Source organism: Delphinapterus leucas, chromosome 2, assembly GCF_059928025.1.
Source record: "Delphinapterus leucas isolate spDelLeu-1000000601 "Yukka" chromosome 2, BTC_Dleu_Yukka2, whole genome shotgun sequence".
In the NCBI taxonomy this organism is placed as follows: domain Eukaryota; kingdom Metazoa; phylum Chordata; class Mammalia; order Artiodactyla; family Monodontidae; genus Delphinapterus; species Delphinapterus leucas.
The window spans coordinates 156,007,348-156,026,107 of record NC_143130.1 but is presented as its reverse complement, the minus strand read 5'-3'; the positions used below and the strand labels follow the sequence as shown (position 1 = coordinate 156,026,107).

Below are 18,760 nucleotides of genomic sequence, written 5' to 3'. Positions count from 1 at the left end.
TCCTCTGCTATGGCCATAGGAGCTCTTCTGACATTTTCTAAACAGGTCCTGCTCTCTCATTCTCATCCTCTGCCCTCTGCCTGGAATTCCTGGCACTGCCTATCTCTGCCCGCAGCTCCAGACCCTCAGCGCGTGGCTGGAGGCTGAGGGAGCAGCCCGAGGAGGGCTGGGTTTTGACCCCACATGCCTGGTATGGTGGCCCTATCTCAGCATCCCTGAGCCCAGAGGCCCAGAGGCAAACCCGTCCCCTCTTTCCAAAGAAAAAAATATCGTTAGTGTTTTGGGATGGTTTCAGGCATCAAAGCCACCCCATATCTATTCCATTCCTGAGGCCAGACAGGAAGCCAGAGTACTAAGCTGGTGGGGTCTGGGGGGGCAGAGGAAGAAGCAGGTGCCAAGAGCAGGGCTAGGAGGGGAGGCCCCCAGCTCACCTGGTCCAGTGGGCTTCAAGGAAGGCGGAGAGGTAGACGATCAGAGGCATTATCACCGTAAAGGCCCAGAGCAACAGGGAGGGGAAGAACTGGGTCACGATGGGGCTCTGTAGGGGTGGAGCGGAGGAGGGCAGAGAGACGTCAATGCAAGAAGCTCCATTCTCCTTGCAGGCTTCCCTCGCCTCCTCCCACATCCCTGGCCTCTTCTCCAGCTCAGTCCCAGAGCAGGCCTGGTGTCCCCGAGGCTGCACAGTGCGCCTGGCCTTTCTGATCCGACTTACTGGTCAGGGGTCTGTGCCGCTGGGGCGGCCGGAGGCTGACACCCCAAGGTCAAGTGACATCCCCAAGGAGTGCAGGCCTTCGACGCTGAGGTCACTGGAGTGGTGCCCTAGGCTGCCCCTAGTGACTTGGCCCTAAGACCACAGACAGCTGCTGTCACTCATGTCTCAGACCTCAGAGAGGAGACGCTGCCTTTTTTTTTTTTTGCGGTATGCGGGCCTCTCACTGCTGTGGCCTCTCCCGTTGCGGAGCTCAGGCTCCAGACGCGCAGGCTCAGCGGCCATGGCTCATGGGCCCAGCCGCTCCGCGGCATGTGGGATCCTCCCGGACCGGGGCATAAACCCATGTCCCCTGCATCGGCAGGCGGACTCCCAACCACTGCGCCACCAGGGAAGCCCCCCGGAGACGCTGCTTTTGTTGTGATGTTGTGTGAGAAGTGGCGAAGAGGGGGAGGGTACGGAGCAAGAATTCCCAGGGAGAGCTGTGGTGCCCTTGCCTGGGGCCTATTGTGAAGCTGACAAAGGAGGCAAAGGTAGGCAGCAGCAGCAGAAGTGCTTGGCTTGGCTGCGTGCACGTGCGTGCACGCGTGGGTGCGTGTGTTTTGCTGGAACAGGCACAGGGCTAACAGGAAAGGAGGGGCCTTCTGGGATCACTACGACAGCCTTGAGGCTATAGAACTTGGAAACGAACCAGTCCAGTTCCTCGGAACACCTCTGTCCATATGAAGCAGCCCTTCCCTCCAGGGATGACTCCTGTGAGCCGCGCACACGCCCAGCCAGGTGTGGGTGTGTCTGGAAGTGCGGGAAGTGGAGACAGAGCTGGAGGGCCTTCTCCTCTAGAAGGGCTGCCTTGGACCTAACCTCTGCCTGCCCCGCCCTCAACCCTGTCTTCAGAGCAGGGAGCCCAGCTCTAGAGAACGTGGGGAGAACAGAGCTGTCATGCTCGCCACACCTTCTGCTGCCCCTTTTGTACCTCTAGCTTGGCCCAATGTAAAGCAGCCCTCCAAGCCCACCCCCCAAACTCATCCCAGAACTTGCCTGGGGCTCCCCCACTCTTCAGCCCCGGTCCCTAAGATGGGCAACGACCCACATTCATGCCCTTTAGAGCACAGGAAGCGCTGTGCCACCATTTACACCGCTGCCACTGCCACAAGTGTGCGGGCATCGGAGTCACGTCCCAGTGGGCCTCCCACCCCCTCCTCGCCTGAGTTCTTCCTTCATCTCCCTGGGGCCCCCGCGCCTGGCCTGAGCAGAGGAGGCACCTTCAGCTTCTCGATGGGGCGGGTGACGTTGTACATGTCGATGGTGTTGATGATAATGGCAGGCGTGGTGAGGAAGAAGAAGAGGAAGAAGAGGAAGGTGTTGATTGCGATGAAGCGGGCCCACCAATGGAAGCGGCGGACAGACAGGTGTTTCCTGGGCAGGACGGAGGAGGGAGACGCACTTAGGACCCCAGGTCTCAGCCCTCCGACACAGCCCGTGCTGTTTCCTGTGTGCCAGCTGTGGACCGGGCTGCCCTGGTCTAATTCAAGCCCGTGGGCCCACCCACACCTGCATGAGACAACCCTGGGTCTTCCCCTCAGTCACACCACTTGTAAAGCCTCTGAATATATCCCATAGGCAAGCCAAAAAAACGATCCGAATTCTTTCTGCAGGAAAAAACTCTTTCCCCAAAGGCTGGGTGCCTTCCATGCTTGTGGTGGGGCGGGCTTGGGCGTGGGAGGAGGCTGTGATGCCCACGAGAGAAACAGCCCAGTGGGGGCCGTGTGTGGGCAGTGAAGCAGAAGGACAGGTCCTGATTCCCTTCCCCGTCCTACGGCCTTCTTCAGTCCCAGAGGAGCTCAAAGGAGAGGGGAGGGACAGAGAGGGCTTACCAAATAATGTCTTTGGGGTGTGGAGCAAGGACAACCCTCCAGCGGTCGGATTTGACGACGGTGGTCACCGAGGACTGTTGGGCCGACACACCGCACTGGATGAACTTGTAATCCTCCAGGATGCTGCGGAGATGCGGGAGCAGACAGAGGTCCGGGGGTGAGGACGATGGCCCGCGGAGGGGGCGGGCTCATGCCAGGGGCCCGGGGCCGCTGTGGCCATCCCACAGGTAGAGGCTCATCCACTTCCTGGGAAGTCTTGGAGACTTGGATATGTCTCTCTCGACCTTGTAAGTGGGCAGTCCCCAAGGCCTAGTCACTGAACGAAAGGGGCATTAGAGGGAGGGACTGTCCAGGAAAAAAGGGGGCCACACGGTTCTCAGTTCATGTCTTTTCCCCTTAACAGTAGTGACAGCACAAAGACGCGCTCTTTCTGTGAGGTTGACAGGAGAGGTATTCATTTCAGCCCCATCTTAGTATCCGTAGCTACCGACTATTGAGTTCTACACAGTGCATGACGCTGTGCTAATTGGTGATTAACATCGTCTTAATTGCACAGATTACTGAAGACACAACCAAAGAGGGGTGGGTGCTGGCACCGGAGCCTCATCTTTGGTTTTCTAATTCACACATCTGCTGTAATTAAACCTTAGATCCTCTCTACAGAGAGTGTTCTCAGAAAGTTATTGTCTTATGTAGGTGTATTGTTTTATATAACACATACACTAACTAGAACACATATCCCTTCTTAACCCTCTGGGAGGAGGACAGGGAAGATATAAGTAATCAAATTTGATAGGTAAGAAATTAGAGGGTGTAAGTGACTTGCAAAATTGTACACAATTTTTTGCGACTAAACTCTAGCCTGTGCCACTGTTCCTTGGTAGGGTTGGGGTGGGTGAGGACAAATGTTGTGAGTGATCAGGCTCCCTCGGGGAGAGGAGGGCCCCATAATCCTCAAAAGACTGATTCTGAGGCTCCCATCTATTTGACCCAGTCCTAAGATTCCTTCCAGAACATTCCAGAGTGGCCCTCATCCACTCCAAATCAAGGTGGGGCTGCCAGAGGCTGGCGTGGAGGAGAGAGGAGGCAGTAGGGCTATGAATCAGGGGAGGCTTGCAGCAGGAGAGGAGAAATGGCAAGCAGGGCTTCTCTACCCTGCCTCTGTCACTCGTGGTGAGGGGAGGGGTGACATGCAATGAGGGAGAACTGGGTGCCATTCTTGTCAAGGCCTGGAAGAGGAACCAAGAGGTCAACAGCTACTCTGACCACTTCTGTGCTGAAGCAAGAACATATGGGAGTGAAGAGCCCAGGGCCTGGGCATCTCTGGAGACAAGCTGAGCCTGGCAGCTGGGGGAAGACGGATGTGGCCATGCTCTAGAAAGCAAGATGGCGGCTGCCATGCCCATGAGGAGCATGGAGGGGTCGAGGGAAGGGCAGAATATGGCAAACCGGAGGGAGGCTCTCTCTCCTCCTCCCCTTGGCTGGAATGGGGGTGAAAGAGGATGGTTTCAGAGAAGCAGAGGCCCACTGTCAGGGCTGGGCTGGGCGCAGCAAGCAGCTGGCCCTGGCACTCACTGCTTTGTCATCCTGGAGTCCTGGAAGGTGACAAAGATCAGGTCCAGACGCTTCAGCCGAACGCGGTTGAGCTCAGCGTTGAACTCATCAGTCAGCTGCTCCTCCAGCTCACTATAATGCTGCTCTGCGTCTACCTGGGGTGAGATGTGGCCTCAGAGCTGCAGCAGCCAGAGCTCCAGGCCTCACGCCTGGATGTGAGGCCTCTCTCCACTCAGGCGGCAGGCCCGAGGTCTTGGTTCCATCCCCGGCTCCCTTGGAAGCCTGGCAAAAAGCTCAGGACCCCAGGTGGGCTCCAAGATCCCAGCTCTAGAAGAGGAAGAGGCTATGACTCTGAGATCAGCTCCCTGCTCTTAGATCTAGCGAAAGCGAGGCATCACTGGGGGTAAGGGGGTGCCTTTGGACTCCGAGTAGCCTCCAGAGGAGTGATAGAATGTGTCTGTAGCATTTTCAGGAAAGGGGATGATTCTTTTTCTGGACTCGCTGGAGTTCAGTCCTGCCAAGACCTCCTTCTAGCCACGGTGGTTGGGCGATAAGACTGAATCCACTGCTTTCAAATATTCCTGTCCTAGCTCTCTGAAAGCCTGAGGCCTGGGAGCCTATAGCAGCCTGCTGTGTCCTCGCTGGTCCTCCCATCCGAGCCCAGGAGGGGGCAAGAACAAGCGTCCCTGGATCGCTCTGGAGGGGGCCCCAAGGAAGACTCCTCTCAACAGCGAGATAGGACGGGTGGAAAGGAAAGCGGGAGCCAGGTGCCGCAGCACAGAGCAGACCCGAATGAGGCCTGTGGCCCCAGGGTATGGGCAAGGGGCGCTGCCCAGAGCCCTGGACAAAGCCTGGAGACCTGGTGCCCTAGCCCCTCTGCTGTGTCCCCCGACGCCCTTGCCAGTTACCTCTTTAAAGCAAACCCAGCACTTGCAGAAGCACAGCCGGGAGCAGGGGTGGATCCTGATCATCACCTTCCCCTTCTTCTTGGCCTTGGCAGTATAATAGAGCCGGCCCCGCATTGCATGGCGCCTGTCAGCCAATGGGCAACAGGAGAAGGATCTTGTGGTCAGGGTGCCAGCAGAGCCACAACCTCTCCTTCTCTCCCCACCCCAGATTCAGACAGGTCCCGCTACAGCCTCACCTCTGATCGTCCAAGTCAATCAGGGTCCTGACGTCGTAGCAGAAGTGGACTCTGGTCACGACACACCCTGGATAGGCCTCACTGAAGCCACAAACATGGAGGTTGAGCCATTCTGTAGGGCTGGGGACCTCCCCCCTCCCCACCCCCCACCCCCTACCCAGATCTACAGCCTACAGGGCTAGGGGGCTCAGCTATACCCATGGTTCCTGGTGCTTGGATGGTAGAATCCACCCCTTGCTCCTAAGCCTGGATGTCAGGGTTGATCCCTGTTAATCTGAGAGTTGCCGCATCTTCCCCAGGTGACACAGAACAGGGCCAGGGAGCAGAGCTGGAAACTGCTGCTCATGGAGAGATAACTGGCTCCTGTGGCTAGGAACTTCGGTCACAAAAGTTGCCTCAAGATGACCCGCTCTAGATAACTGCCGTCTGGCAGCTCCCTGGGCTCCACAGTTGGAGGTACAAGGGAAAGGCATCCCCCATCACACCCATGCCACGCAGAAATTCCCTGACTTCAGAAACCCTGCTCTGGCCCCAACCAGGGCCTCCCCATTCTTAAAGGTTGATCCTGAGCTGAATCTAGGGTGAACCACAGCCCCACTCCACCATCCTGTGCATCACTACCCACGTGAGGACCCAGGCAGGGTTACCGGAGGATGCAGTCCATGCCTCAGCCCACCCGACCCACTTACTGAAAATGCTTAATGATGATCTCCGGGTCTTGGATGTCCGTGGGGACATAGGTGATCATTAGTGTCCTTGTGACCTAGGTGGGGAAGGTCAATGGAGAAAGAAGCCTGTGCTCACACAGGACTCCTGGAGTCTGGGTCTTCAGGTGGCCCAGAACCACCTGGAGTAGGTTTTCTACTCACATCAGGCCGCCTCCTTGCTGGGTAAGCCAAGTGTCAGTTTCCCCAGCCTGTGTCCCTGAGGTCAGCAGGCCGTGGGAAGCTGCAGCCAGGGAAGCTACACCTCTGTTAACCTCTGTGCCCCCCGTGGACCCGTTGCCATAGACGGCTGTGATGGAGGGCGGAAGAGCCAGAGGCTGCAGACAGGGCCTGGGGAAGGACCACAGCCCACGCCCTGCAAGGGCTGCTCATACTGTCTTGTTGATTTACAGTCTCCCCACACCTCCGCTGCTCCAAGTGACGTCCCACCTCGCTGGGTCGTCCCTCTCATCAGACTGCGTAGGGGAGTTAGGAGGCGAGCTGGACTCTGGGGAGGGAATGTGGAAGCCCCTCAAAGTCCACATTTTATTCTGTGAGTGGGAAATGTCTTCCTGAGCCATCGCCTCAAGGCGACAGTCTGGTAAACTGTGCTGCAAGAGAGGGGAGTCTGGGCAGAAGAAGCTTCTGGTGGCAAGAAGGAAAGCTGAAGTGGCCGAGTCCAGACTGGTCAGGGGTGCCCAAGCCTCAGGCTGAAACATTCGGGATTACCTTTCAGGGGTATGTGCGTTTGCATTCTGGGGTGGGGTAAAGTGAATCCGTCCTTTAGGATGGACAGCTTAAAGGAGCTGATCTCGCTTTTACCTGCCACCTTCCACCGCAGAAGACCCTACCCACCTAGTGGTCCTTCCTGGGATCACCTCCCAAATAAGTGAACGCTACTCAAATCCCTGTCTCAGGGTCTGCTTGGGAGGTAGGATGGGGGACACACAAACCAAGACAGTGGGGACAACACTGGGGCAGGACATGGGGTCTCTGACCTCAGGGAGATGGTGGAAGGGCAAGGAGCTTGGGCACAGCAAGTCAAAATATCTACCCAGAGGGTCAGCAAGGGGCACTGGCCGCTGAAGATGGAGGTCCCCCGCAGGTTCAGGGCTTAGTTAAGCCTTTAGTTTTCTGATGGTGGGGAGGTCCAGGGGTCCTTGGAGAGGGTCCAGGGCAGCAGGGGTGCAGGGGGAAGAGGCACCTGGGAGCAGCTATTGGTTTGGAAGTGTATTAGTGGTTTAACAGCCCAGACAGATGTGCCAGGTGACGATTCCCAGGGATAAGCAGAGGAGGCTTGCCCTACTCAGGTGAGACTGCCCCCCCCGCCAGGTGTGCAGAACACACCAAGCTGGGATGCCTCTGAAGTATGGGACTGGGATGGTGTCCAGCTGGGGAGAGCCTCTAGCCGAGAGGGTGTTGTTCTAGTAGCTCTTTTCACTTACTCACCTTGTAGCTCTTCTTGGGCACAAACCCTAAACAGTGATGAGTCATGAAGAGGAAGTTGGTGACAAAGTATAAGAAAGCGAAGAAGCTGTGCAGCCACAGGAACTTACTCCTGCCAAGAACAAGACACAGGAGGCGTGAGACCCCCCACTTCCACCCCACACGGTCTCCCCAGCGCCACCCTCTCGTGCCTCCAGACACTCAGGCACCTTGGAAGGGAATGGAGAAGGGGATGTCCACTCCAACTAATAGAGGCTCACATTAATTGAGTGTTTACTATACGTCAGGCCCAGGGTGGGACTAGATGCTTTGTGGACATTTTCTCACTAGACTCTTGTACCTCGTAAAGGTGGTACTGTGAATGTCTTCACTTTACCCGTAGGGAAACAAGGGCTAGAGTGACTGCTCGAGGTCACTCCTAGCTGTGGCAGTGCCGGGAGGTGAGCCCGGAGCTGCAGAAGCACTTACACTCTTCACGCCGTGTCGTGCTGCCGGCGGCTGTGGCTCAGGCCGCCCCCGCCGACCGTGAGGACAGCAGGAGGGGCCACCCGGCCTCTCCGGTAAGGGACTCCGGGGTCACACACAGGCCTGCAGATTCGGCCCGCCTCCCTGGGGTAGGAAGAGGGCTGGCCCTTGGGCTCTGTGCTCACGTGATGCTGTCCCAAAGCATCCAGCCAGGATGACTGCTCGGAAATAGGGCCCGCCTTATTTGGTGCAGTTGGACGAGAGAAAGGCTGCCTTGCTTCAAAATATCTCCTCACCACTGTCCCCGCACTGGCATTTCACCTAACCTTCCCCATCTAGTTACATGTTTCTCTCCTCAGTGTTCTCAGAGGGGGCAAGGTGACACGGTCCCTAAGGGACATTCCAGCTCTCTGCCAGTATGGATTTACAAACGTTGAAGGCTCTTTGCTGCCCTATTAAAATTCACTTCTAGTTGGGAAGTTGTAGGTGCCACACTTACAACAGTGGCCGGCCTGGGAGAGGCTGGTAAGCTCTGCTCTGGTGTTGCCAGTACCCGGGAAAGAGTTGGTTGAAGGTGGAGGCGAGAGGGTGCCCAACTATTCTGCTGAGTTTGGACTTTGATGGAGTTTGCAGGGGTGCAGGGGCAGGGGACCAGGGGTGGGGCAAGGGGAGGTGGGGCAGGAGTGTGCAAACCCCACTCACACCTGCTTCAGGTACTGGAAGTAGCGCTTCAGCTTTGTCAGGAAGTCGGCCAAGCCTGGCCATGAGATCTAGGGGGGGACTGATGTCTCAGCCTGGACCGGCAGGGCCGCATCTGGCTCAGTACAGATTGATCTGGTCACCAACTGGGTTGGCTGATGTTAAAATCCACAGGTTCCTGGACCATGAGGGCTGGAGGTGGCTTAGAGGTCATGTCCAACAGCTCTTCCCCCACCATGAACTACGGATGAAGCTCAGAGCGGGAGGGTGCACTGCCCCAGACCCAGGGCCGGCTAATGGCAACGCCGGGGCATGAACCCAGCTCCTGTGGTTCCTTAGTCTCGCTGCTGTGGGAGTCAGGTCTGAGCTTCACTCGGTTATATGAGGGTTGACCTGAACTATTTTGTGGGCAGGGAAGCAATACCTTAAACCTCTGCTTACTGCAGTAATCCTGTTGGGAGCTGGACATACTAAGCAAATAGGACCATCTTCGCAAATCTTCAGGAGTGACCGGTTTAGGTAGTTCCATCCATTACAGAGATGGGGACACTGAGGCACCAAGAATACTTCCTTACCAAGAGGATGCAACTTCTGGCATCCCACTTGGAACCTGGGCTCCCAAGGAAACCAGGCCTTTCTTATCAGCAGAGTGGGGCTCATGCTCCGGACCCACGCATTGGACCATCTCTCCACGCTAACATCCAGCCCCCAAGCCAGTAGAAGGGGAGGTAAGAGGATCAGGTACCTACTCTGTGGAGACATTGACAATGGTGGTCCGACCAAAGTGACTATTCCAGTCTGAAAGAGAAGAAAGTTGCTGACCTCAAGCCTGGCACCTTGACTGGTTGGGTGCCAGACTTCAGGATTCCTGAGTGAATGCCCGGGGTCTAGAGATGCTTGTCTACGTCCTGGTCTTCCTTCTAGTTCCCCAGAGCTTGTCCTCAGCTTCCAAACAGCCCCATCAGAGGCCTCCTCTCCTCCCTGGGACTGCCGACTGGGGCTCCTCGGCTGTGAGGCAAGACCGAGCATTGGTGCGGCAACCCCAGAGCGTGACTGACTCGGGGTAGACACCGGTGAATGCTTGTGGGAGGGACCCGGCAGCCCCACCATGAGCGGAATGATGAAATTAGCAACACTGTTACTGTTGGCAACAATCACAAAACCCAGAACTTCTGAAAATGCATTGCTGCCTCATTCAAACAGAGTAAATCCTTCTGGCTGAGCGTATCAGTATGCTGGTTTAGACATCTCCAAGTTTTATGAAATCATACTATCATTGCCGTACTATCATTGCCAACATACTAGCTCTTACGATGAGAATCTGGGAAGGCAGGGCTCAGTAGTTATTTACTCTGGTGGTGGTATTTGGTAGCATGAGAAATGGATGCTACCTTGAAGTAAATGAGGTCTACCTCTGGCAGAGGAGAAATAGGTGGAAACTTGAGCAATCAGGGTACACCTGGCTGCCACCTGGGCACTTAAGGTGCTATCCTGTACCACCTAGTTGTATGGGCCTCATACAGCTCTATGTTTGCGTTTCCTAGTGAAACCCTGGCTGTTATTCAAAGTGCCCACTATCAGGCGCTGTGCCAACCACTTGACACACATTGTCTCTCTATCCCTATGACAGTTGAGGAAACTGAGGCCTGAGGACACTGTATAAGATGAAATAATTTTCTGGGAAGCAGACGTGGGTAAAAGTTGGGGAACCATGATTTTTCTGTCTTTGAAGTCCAAGCCCTCACCCACCACATTATTGTGTGAAAATTTACCCTGTTATAAGGAGTGTGGATAGAATCCCTATGAGAAATTCTGCATGCTGTGTCCATCAGAGTGGGTACAGAGAGAGATCAGGTCCAGAGATCTTTGTAGTGGGTCACATGTCATAACAAGGCCTCCAGGAAAACCTGGACAGGTGCAGTGTGGGGTCATAAATAAACATTCAGTTTTAGACTGAATTACTTCTATCTGCCTTCTGTGTGCCAGGCCCTGGGCCAAATTTATACCAAAAGAGGTATCATCTCCGGTTTCCATGTGAGAGAACTGAAGCGTGGGTTGCCTAAGGTCACATAACTAATTTTGAGAAGTGCAATTAAAATTTAGATTCCTAGACGCTCAAGACCCAAGCTCTGTCCTGCCTACCGGGCTGCCTCTTAGGTCTAGTGGGCCGGGCCCGGGACCTGCTGAGCTCTGCCTACCCAGAACATTTCCAGTGTAGTTGATGGGCAAAATGATGCCCAAGGAGGGGATGCAGAGGATAAGCACAAGGATGATGAGATGATACTGGAACATGATGTAGATACGAGCATCGTCTCCACACTTGCTAATCAGATCTTCGTTCCTGGAAGAGACACAGAGACAAGGACATTGCTCAGGAGCCAGTGTGGCTACAACAGAAGTCGGAGGTAGATAGAGGAAAGGGAGAGAAGATGACCACCCTACCCCCGAGTTTTTAATCTTTAGAGATATCACCCTTCTCAAAACTTGTTATGCCTGAAATGTATTTCACTGAATTTCACAGGCGTATCAAAGATAGAGGCTACAGATACACTCCCGGGAATCCGGAAGCCCTCTTAAATCAGGCAGTTATTTCCTCTTTCATTGCTTCTTCAAACATTTTGAGTGCTTGCTATAGCGCAGGCACTGGATAAACCATTAGTGATAACAGGATTCATCCTATTTTTCAAAAAGTTGTTCCTTAAATTAAAAAGGGGTACTTAAAGCCACAGTGAGGTATCACTCCACACTCCCAGAATGGCCAAAGTTGGAAAGTCGGTGAGGAAAGTGCTGGTGAGAAAGTGCTGGCAAGGGTGTGGGATGCCGGGAGCTCTCTCACACTCATGGGTACTTACTCTGGCACACAGCTTTGGATAAGAGTGGACATTATCTACAGAAGTTGACTATAAGTATACCCTATGACCTAGCAATTCCACTCCTAGGTTTATACCCAACAGAAATACATGCACATGGGAACCAAGAGACATGTATAAGAATGTCACACACGCGTTATTTGTAACAGCCCCAAACTGGAAACAACCTAATTGTCTATCAAAGGTAGAATGGACACAAGAATTGAAATATATAAGTAGTGAAATATATATACATATATAGTGAGCTATATATATCACATTATATGTATGTAATGAAATACCATACAGAGATAAAAGTGAATGACCATAGCTGGACCCCACAAATGCAACGTTGAGTGAAAGATGCCAGGCACAAACAATACATACCATATCATTTCATATACAAAGTTCTAAAATAGGCAATATTGAACTACAGAGTTAGAAGTCAGGATACTGGTTACCTTTGGAGAGGCGGGAGGTGATAGGAGATTGGGAGGGAGAAGGAGGAGGGCTTCTGGGGTCTTGGCAATGTTCTAATTCTTTATCGGGATGGTGCTTGTATAGGCTTTGCTTGTGATGACTGAGCTGGACACATTTTTTGTGCACTTTTCTGTACGTGTGCCATAGTTTACTCACCCTTGCCCTCTGATCAGACTTGAAGGTTGCATGCAACTTCTAGCATTTAGTCCAGGATTCAGATTTATTTTTCAACAATATTACAAAGAGCATATCTTCAAGGCTTTCAGTATCACCATTTAGGTAATTATTTAGAGCTCTCAACCTTTTTTTAACTTCAAGCAGTTAAAATACTTCCTGCCTTGGACTTGAGAATTAAATCCCAAGAATGGGGTGGATGAGAACTGGTGAGAAGGGAGAATGGGGGAATGTCCCCCTGCAGGCTTGGGGTGCCAAGATCTGCTCACCTGATAGAAACAGTGTGCCAGAGGCAAGGTGAGAGGCTCCAACCAGGTGGAGGGAGCAGAGGGCTGGACGGGACGAAGAACACAAGAATCTCCTTTCTGGGCTGACAATTCCCGCCTCCCCACTGGGCCCATTGCTCCATCTGCACCGGAAGCGCAGGTTATACTCAGCAGCCTATCTTACAGTTCTGAGGGAAGCCTGAATTTTTGAGTCTGCCTATACATATTCCTCTACTCAATTCTGTTCTCTTCCTGCCACTCTTTAAAGTGCCGGCCCCATGACATTCCAGGCATCACTCTTTCTCCTACTCACAATTAATTCTCATCTCTGCTCTAATCACTTCCTCTCCTCTACCTCTTGCTGGAGACTTGCTCTACCTGTCTCATCTTTAAATTAACATCCATCTGTCTCTACAGGTGCTCACACTTCTTCCCTTTCAACTACAGCCAGGTTCAAGTGCTCATTTGCTACTCTTAAAAAACAAAACCCCAAGAAACTCCTTAAGCATCCACTCCTTCACCAGTTTCCCTTCAAGTTCCATCCAATATCCTTCCTTCCCTGCTCCCACCCACCTCTTGAAAAAGGTGGCTTCCATTCTCTGCCTCTACTTCCTGGACATCTCCTCGTCCTGGAACTGCGCTCCCAGTGGAGATTCACATCTCCAAAGCCGACATCCTCTGCTGAGCGCTCATGCTACTCAACCTCGTAGGGCTGGAGGCTGCTGACCACACCCTGTCTGGACCTCGCGCCTGCCTGGCTTCAGTGAGCCCGTGCCCTAGAGGTTGCCACCTTTTCCTCTTGTCCCAACCTGTCTCTTCCTTGGGCCCTTTCCCTTGGGTGTCCCGTCTGCTCCCATGACTTCAACTACGACCTCTGTGCACCCATATCCCAAGTCTAAATCTCTAGCTCCGACCTTTCTCCTAAGCTTTAATCCTGTTTTGCAACAGCCTGCCGGTCAACTCACATGCTCACCCTGGCCCTATGTCATTAATTTCCCAACTCATCATATCTCCTCATCTCCCAACTGGTGGTATTATTACCCTCCGCAGAAACCAGACCTCGATTTCTCCCTTTTTCCTAACCAGGTGGAAGCCAGGTGGAAACAACCCATTGACTGTTGTTGCCCCATCATCTCCCTCCCCACGTCTCCTCCGCATTGTTTCCCTGGTCACCACCACCTCTCACCTGGACACTGGAAAAACCTTCTTAGCTGCTCACGTTGCCTTTGGACTCTTTCTACTGCCATTCACCCCTCATGCCCCTGCCTACAAACAGACATCACCTGAGTGTCCCGCTCAAAAGTAGTCACTGGCTCCCTGCTGCCTCTAAATCAAAAGCCAAGGTTCTCGGTATGGTAGTCAAGATCCCAGCTGATCCTTCTGGCCCAATCTTTCATCCCCTCTCTTGCTATGTACTCTTGTTTCTAGCCACACCAGAAGATTTACCATTTCTGGACACTCCCTGCCCATCTCTGCCCCAAACCTTTGCTCATGCAGTCCTTAATTTCTGATGGGCCCTCCACATCACAACGGTCAAAATTCTTCCCATTCCTCAAGGCCTCGCTCAAAACTATGCTTCTTCTGGACCTCCAAATTGGAATTAATTTCTCGCTCTCCCAAATGCCCTTTGCCCAGCAGTTATGCTCTCCTCATTATCAATCATGTGTAGTGGGTCTTGTCAACCCATGTTTTTCTAACTAGACTGAGTGGGCTTTGTGCGCTGGGACTTTGGCTTCTGCAGGAAAGGGCGGTCATGAAGAGGGGCATGAGAGACTGGAGGTATAGGTTTCTCTTAATAAAAATGTATTTATGCAAGCTTGTGCACGTTTTAAAAATTAACAAAGCAAAACCAGAGAAGGTGCCAAGAAATAAAAGTCTCCCCTCCACTCCCCCAACATGTGGCTAAGATTCCCACCCACACACAAACTAGCTGTATCACTTCCTCGGGACTCTGGTGAACGATGAATGAAGACGAGAGGCCAAGGCCATGGGGAGTCCTCCACCAGTGGAGCTGGGGCTCAAACCCCAGAGGCTGCTGGTCCCAAGCCCAGCTCTGGATTCCCAAGGCCCAGTCATGGTATCTTGTGCCCCCAAAGGGTCCCAGGCCCTTCAACAGGTCTGGGGAAAGACAGGTGCCCTGGTGTAGCTCATGCGGGTGGATGGGATCTTGCGGCAATGTCTGAATGCTCCCAGCAAGGCCCTTGAATGGTGTGGGCATGGAGGTACATGAAGGAAGAAACCCTAAGGGCCTTGGCAAAGAAGCAGATGTGCAGGTCCAGGCAGGCCCCTGGTGCAGGCGGCCTCTGGGGAGCACTGAGGCTGCACCCTAAGGCAGGCATCACCAGGCAAGGACGGACCCTGGAGGAGGGGTTCGAAGGACAGGCAGGGCAGGCCAGATGGGGGATATTTAGGGAGAGCCCAGGAACACACAGCGCTCTGAGGTGGAGACAGCTGTGTGCACACATGTAAGTGTGTATGCACGTGTGTGTGCATGTGTGTGGAGGCATGGAGCTCTGACAGGTGTCTGCTCTGCGGAGGCGTCTGGCTGGTATGAGGCCAGCGGGAGATGACAGGTGACTCGGGGTCTCTCTCCTTGCCAAGTGGGGTCTCACACTAAAGAGATCCAGAAGGTGTGGTGGGCCAGGGGCTGTCCCTCCGTAATGGGCATGGAGGCTGGGAGAGGAAGCCTGCCCTTCCGCCTGGTGGTTTTTGTTTTTTCCATCTAGGCAAATATGAGGAATGATGTTCACGGAAGTAAAGCAAAGAGTACCTGGGAAGGATTTCTTTTTCCTCGTGTGGGCTTCATAAAAGCATTTTTACAAGCATGTGAGAGGGGTCTTTCCTGAGAACTGTGGCAGAGGGAAAATGGGCTGTGGGCAGCGTCCAGTCCCCATTTCACCAATGGAACACCGGAAAGCGTCCCCTGCCAGGGCCGGGCTGCGGTGGGCAGGGGGAGAGTGGACGTTGGGGCACAGAATTTAGGCCCAAGGCCTGGTCCTGCAGGGCAGGAGACCCTGTCCCCACCCTCCCCCAGATAAGGCTCAGGAAGCTCAGGCACTTACTTCATGGTGATGGTGTTGAAAAACCAGGAATAGAAGCCCTGGGGAAAAAGGAGAGAAAGTGTGAGAAAACCCAGCGCTGGGGCGTCTGAGGCAGTGAGGAAGTGTCCGGGGCTTCCTCCCCCGGCAAGGTCTGGACTGGAATCGGTGCTGAGGGAGATGTCTTTTCAGAAGTCGGGCATCCTGTTACAGCGAGTGGTGGCTTAGAGGGTGGGCCTCAGACTGGAGGGAGAGAAGGGACTTTGGGGTGGACGTCAATTGCTTTCTGTCTGTCCCTCGTTGCTTCCTTCTGGGAAATGCCCCTCCTCTATGCATGTGGCCCGGTGGACTGTCCGTCAAGAAGGTGTCTGCTACCAGTGGTCAGTTGACCAACGGGAACATGACCCAAGAGGGGCCAAGCAAAATGCTCTTAAGGGGACTGATATGGGTGTTGGGAGAAGGGTCTTCCTCTGAGTTCTTGCATCTCGGTCAACACCAGGCATCCTGGAGGGGCTTGGTGAGTCTTTGATGCCACATGCAGGAGCTTGTCTGAGATAAAAAGCCTGCTCAGAGGAGAGAGGACCACAGAGGGGATCCTGGTGGCAATGCTGGACTTCCTGGATCTAGCTGTACCTGACGCAGCTGCTTCCCTTAGATTTCCCCGCACTCAGGCCACACATCACCCTTTTGTTATAATGCTAACTTGAGCTGGGTTTCTTCTTCTGCATCTGGGGGTCCTGTCGATTATACATTTCTCTCAGGGTCTTGCTGTCTGGAGTTTCCGGGTGGTGGGAAAAGGTGGCCTCAGCCGGGGGCTGGGAGGGGCTAGAGAGGCAGTCAGCTAGGGAACTGTATGCATAGGGTAGGCAGAGGGCCACGGCTCTAAAAGCTGCCAGATGTGGTAGCTGCTTCAGTTACCCTGGTGCATGCTTCCTTCTGGGATCCCAGGGGGTTTGGCAAAACCTTGGAAAAGGCTGCAGCTCTTGATTGGGTCACGAGCCCATCAGCGACCCAGGCAGGCCCACTTGGTTGATAGTCCCCCAGAACCACATGGATTGGGGAAGGCATATTTCCCAAAAGGAAGAAATGAGGGGCAGGCAAACATGAAACAGAAGAAGGTTCCTTGCTCCCTTAGGTGTAAGGCCCACCTTCTAGGCCTCCTCCCTGTGCTGGGTGGGTTGACAGTGGGAATGCCCATCCGGAATGTCCACTTGTGGGGGGACCATTTCCCCAGCTATATCCTAGGGAACTAAAGTAGGGATAAAAGCCCGGGTATGAGGCAGAGAGATGACGGGAAATGGCATGATGGTGGCAGTGGCGACTGGGAAAGTCCCAGGGAGGGGGTGAATTGCTAGACAAGACTTGGGCTGAGAGTCTGGCCACCCCTTCCCTACATGGGGAGTCTTTCCTCACCTACCACCTCTGGGCCAACATGCAGTTCATTAAGGGAGCAAGCAGGTTTGCTGACGGGCCCTAGTGGATATGCAGAGTGGAGGAGTATCAGTGGGAGGACAGAGGTAGTGAGTAGAAGTGTGGCCTATGTACCCATGAAAGGCACATGGACGCAGATGTGTGAGTGACCAGGTATGGACCCATATTCTCTCTTTCTCTCTCCCTCTCTCTCTCACACACACACGTGCACACACACACACACGTGCACGCACGCACGCGCGCACACACACACTCCCCTGCATACATATTGTACCTCTGAAAGGCATAAACCATTCAGAAAACTTAGCAGCTGAACAGTGGGCCTGAGAAGCAGACACATCTCTCCTTTTCTCCCCACCCCGTGGAAATGGCCACAGGCTCCCAGGAGCCAGCTCAGCTGACAAGCCTGAGTGACAGCGGTCAGTTCACTGCACCCACCTCGGTGGCTCCATCGTCCCCACTCCCGCCACATCTGCCCTGACTTGCTGAGGGTGCTATGAGGAGACCTGTTCACTTCACCCACTCCACTCAGCCTGGCTGAGGCCTCGCCATCTGCCTGGGGCCCTGCAGGGGCTACCTCAGCGCACTCTTCCTCCGTGTCTAATTCCTACCCTCTTCTGTTTGACTACCCCACTGCTGCCATCATGATTTATCTTCTAGATATTTTAAAAATAAAATGTCATTGTACAGAAAGAAAACCCACACAAACCTGAAGTGATGTTTCTAAAGCTAAATCTGAGAATTGCCTTGCAAGGTAGGTGTTACTGTCCTTATTCGACAGAGGAAACCTCCAGGACGTGAACCTGTCTGAGGCTCCCATTCTTGTCAGGGGCAGGTCTTGGCAAGTAAAGGGACCAGGTCTCTCGGAGGGATGAAAATTTGCTTCCAACAAACACATATCAGATACTAATTACACGACAGGCTGGACCAGGTGCTGGGACAGTGGGGAGTAAGACCGGTATAGCTCTCAGTGGGGGAAGTGGGCACACTAGATTAACTGTGTAGATGAGGAATCATCACAGACTGGGTTAAGAGTGCTGAAGAAAAGGAATGCAGGGACTTCACTGGTGGTCCAGTGGTTGAGAATCGGTCTTGCAATGCAGGGGATGCCGGTTTGATTCCTGGTCAGGGAACTAAGATCCTACATGCCGCGGGGCAACTAAGCCTGCAGGCCACAACTAGAGAGAAGCCCATTCGCTGCCACGAAAGATCCTGCGTGCCGCAACTAAGACCCGACGCAGCCAATAAATAAATATTTTTTTAAAATAAAATATACGTTATCTAAAAAACTTAAAAAGAGGGCTTCCCTGGTGGCACAGTGGTTGAGAGTCCGCCTGCTGAGGCAGGGGACACGGGTTCGTGCCCCGGTCCGGGAAGATCCCACATGCCACGGAGCAGCTGGGCCCGTGAGCCATGGCCGCTGAGCCTGCGCGTCTGGAGCCTGTGCTCCGCAACGGGAGAGGCCACAGCAGTGAGGGGCCCGCCTACCGCAAAAAAAAAAAAAAAAGGGGAGGTAAGATGATCCGCAGGCTCAGGTGTTTCTGAGAGATGAGAACTGAGGAAAGCCCATTGGATTTCATCGCATGGGACCGTTGGTGGCCCTGGGGCTGTCTGGGTGGGAGCCACGTGTGAGGGGTTGAGGAGTGAGAGGGAGGTGAGGATGTGGAGACAGCAAGCCAGACCTCTCTTCTGGAGTTCAGCTCGGACCAGCCCCGAGCACCATCTAGAGCGCTTTAGCTCCACTCCATCGCTCTGGAGGGCCGTCCTTGCTCCCTTTCTCCTTCGTGCACTTATTGCCACCACCTTCTTGGCACCCTAGGAGGCAGGTACAGTCAGTGTCTCCATATTTCCGATGGGGAGACAGGCTCGGCAAGGTGGAGGCATTTGTCCAAGGTCACGTTGCTAGGAGTGGTTGGGTGGCTGATTG

The 18,760-nt window shown here is 53.9% G+C and overlaps 1 protein-coding gene across 3 annotated transcripts in view; it reads right to left on the bottom strand.

Annotated features, from left to right (window-relative positions):
- Nucleotides 1-18,760, bottom strand: part of TMEM63C (transmembrane protein 63C) — a 70,023-nt gene that overhangs the window by 12,857 nt on the left and 38,406 nt on the right. For all 3 annotated transcript variants that reach the window (XM_022576464.2, XM_089908014.1, XM_089908015.1), the window contains 11 exons: nt 15,427-15,464; nt 10,794-10,936; nt 9,345-9,393; nt 7,435-7,543; nt 5,971-6,044; nt 5,282-5,362; nt 5,046-5,169; nt 4,159-4,292; nt 2,584-2,706; nt 1,972-2,125; nt 432-538 (listed from right to left, as the gene is read on the bottom strand). In XM_022576464.2, coding sequence (XP_022432172.1) covers nt 432-538; nt 1,972-2,125; nt 2,584-2,706; nt 4,159-4,292; nt 5,046-5,169; nt 5,282-5,362; nt 5,971-6,044; nt 7,435-7,543; nt 9,345-9,393; nt 10,794-10,936; nt 15,427-15,464 — 1,136 coding nt within the window. The remainder of the gene's footprint in view (nt 1-431; nt 539-1,971; nt 2,126-2,583; nt 2,707-4,158; nt 4,293-5,045; nt 5,170-5,281; nt 5,363-5,970; nt 6,045-7,434; nt 7,544-9,344; nt 9,394-10,793; nt 10,937-15,426; nt 15,465-18,760) is intronic.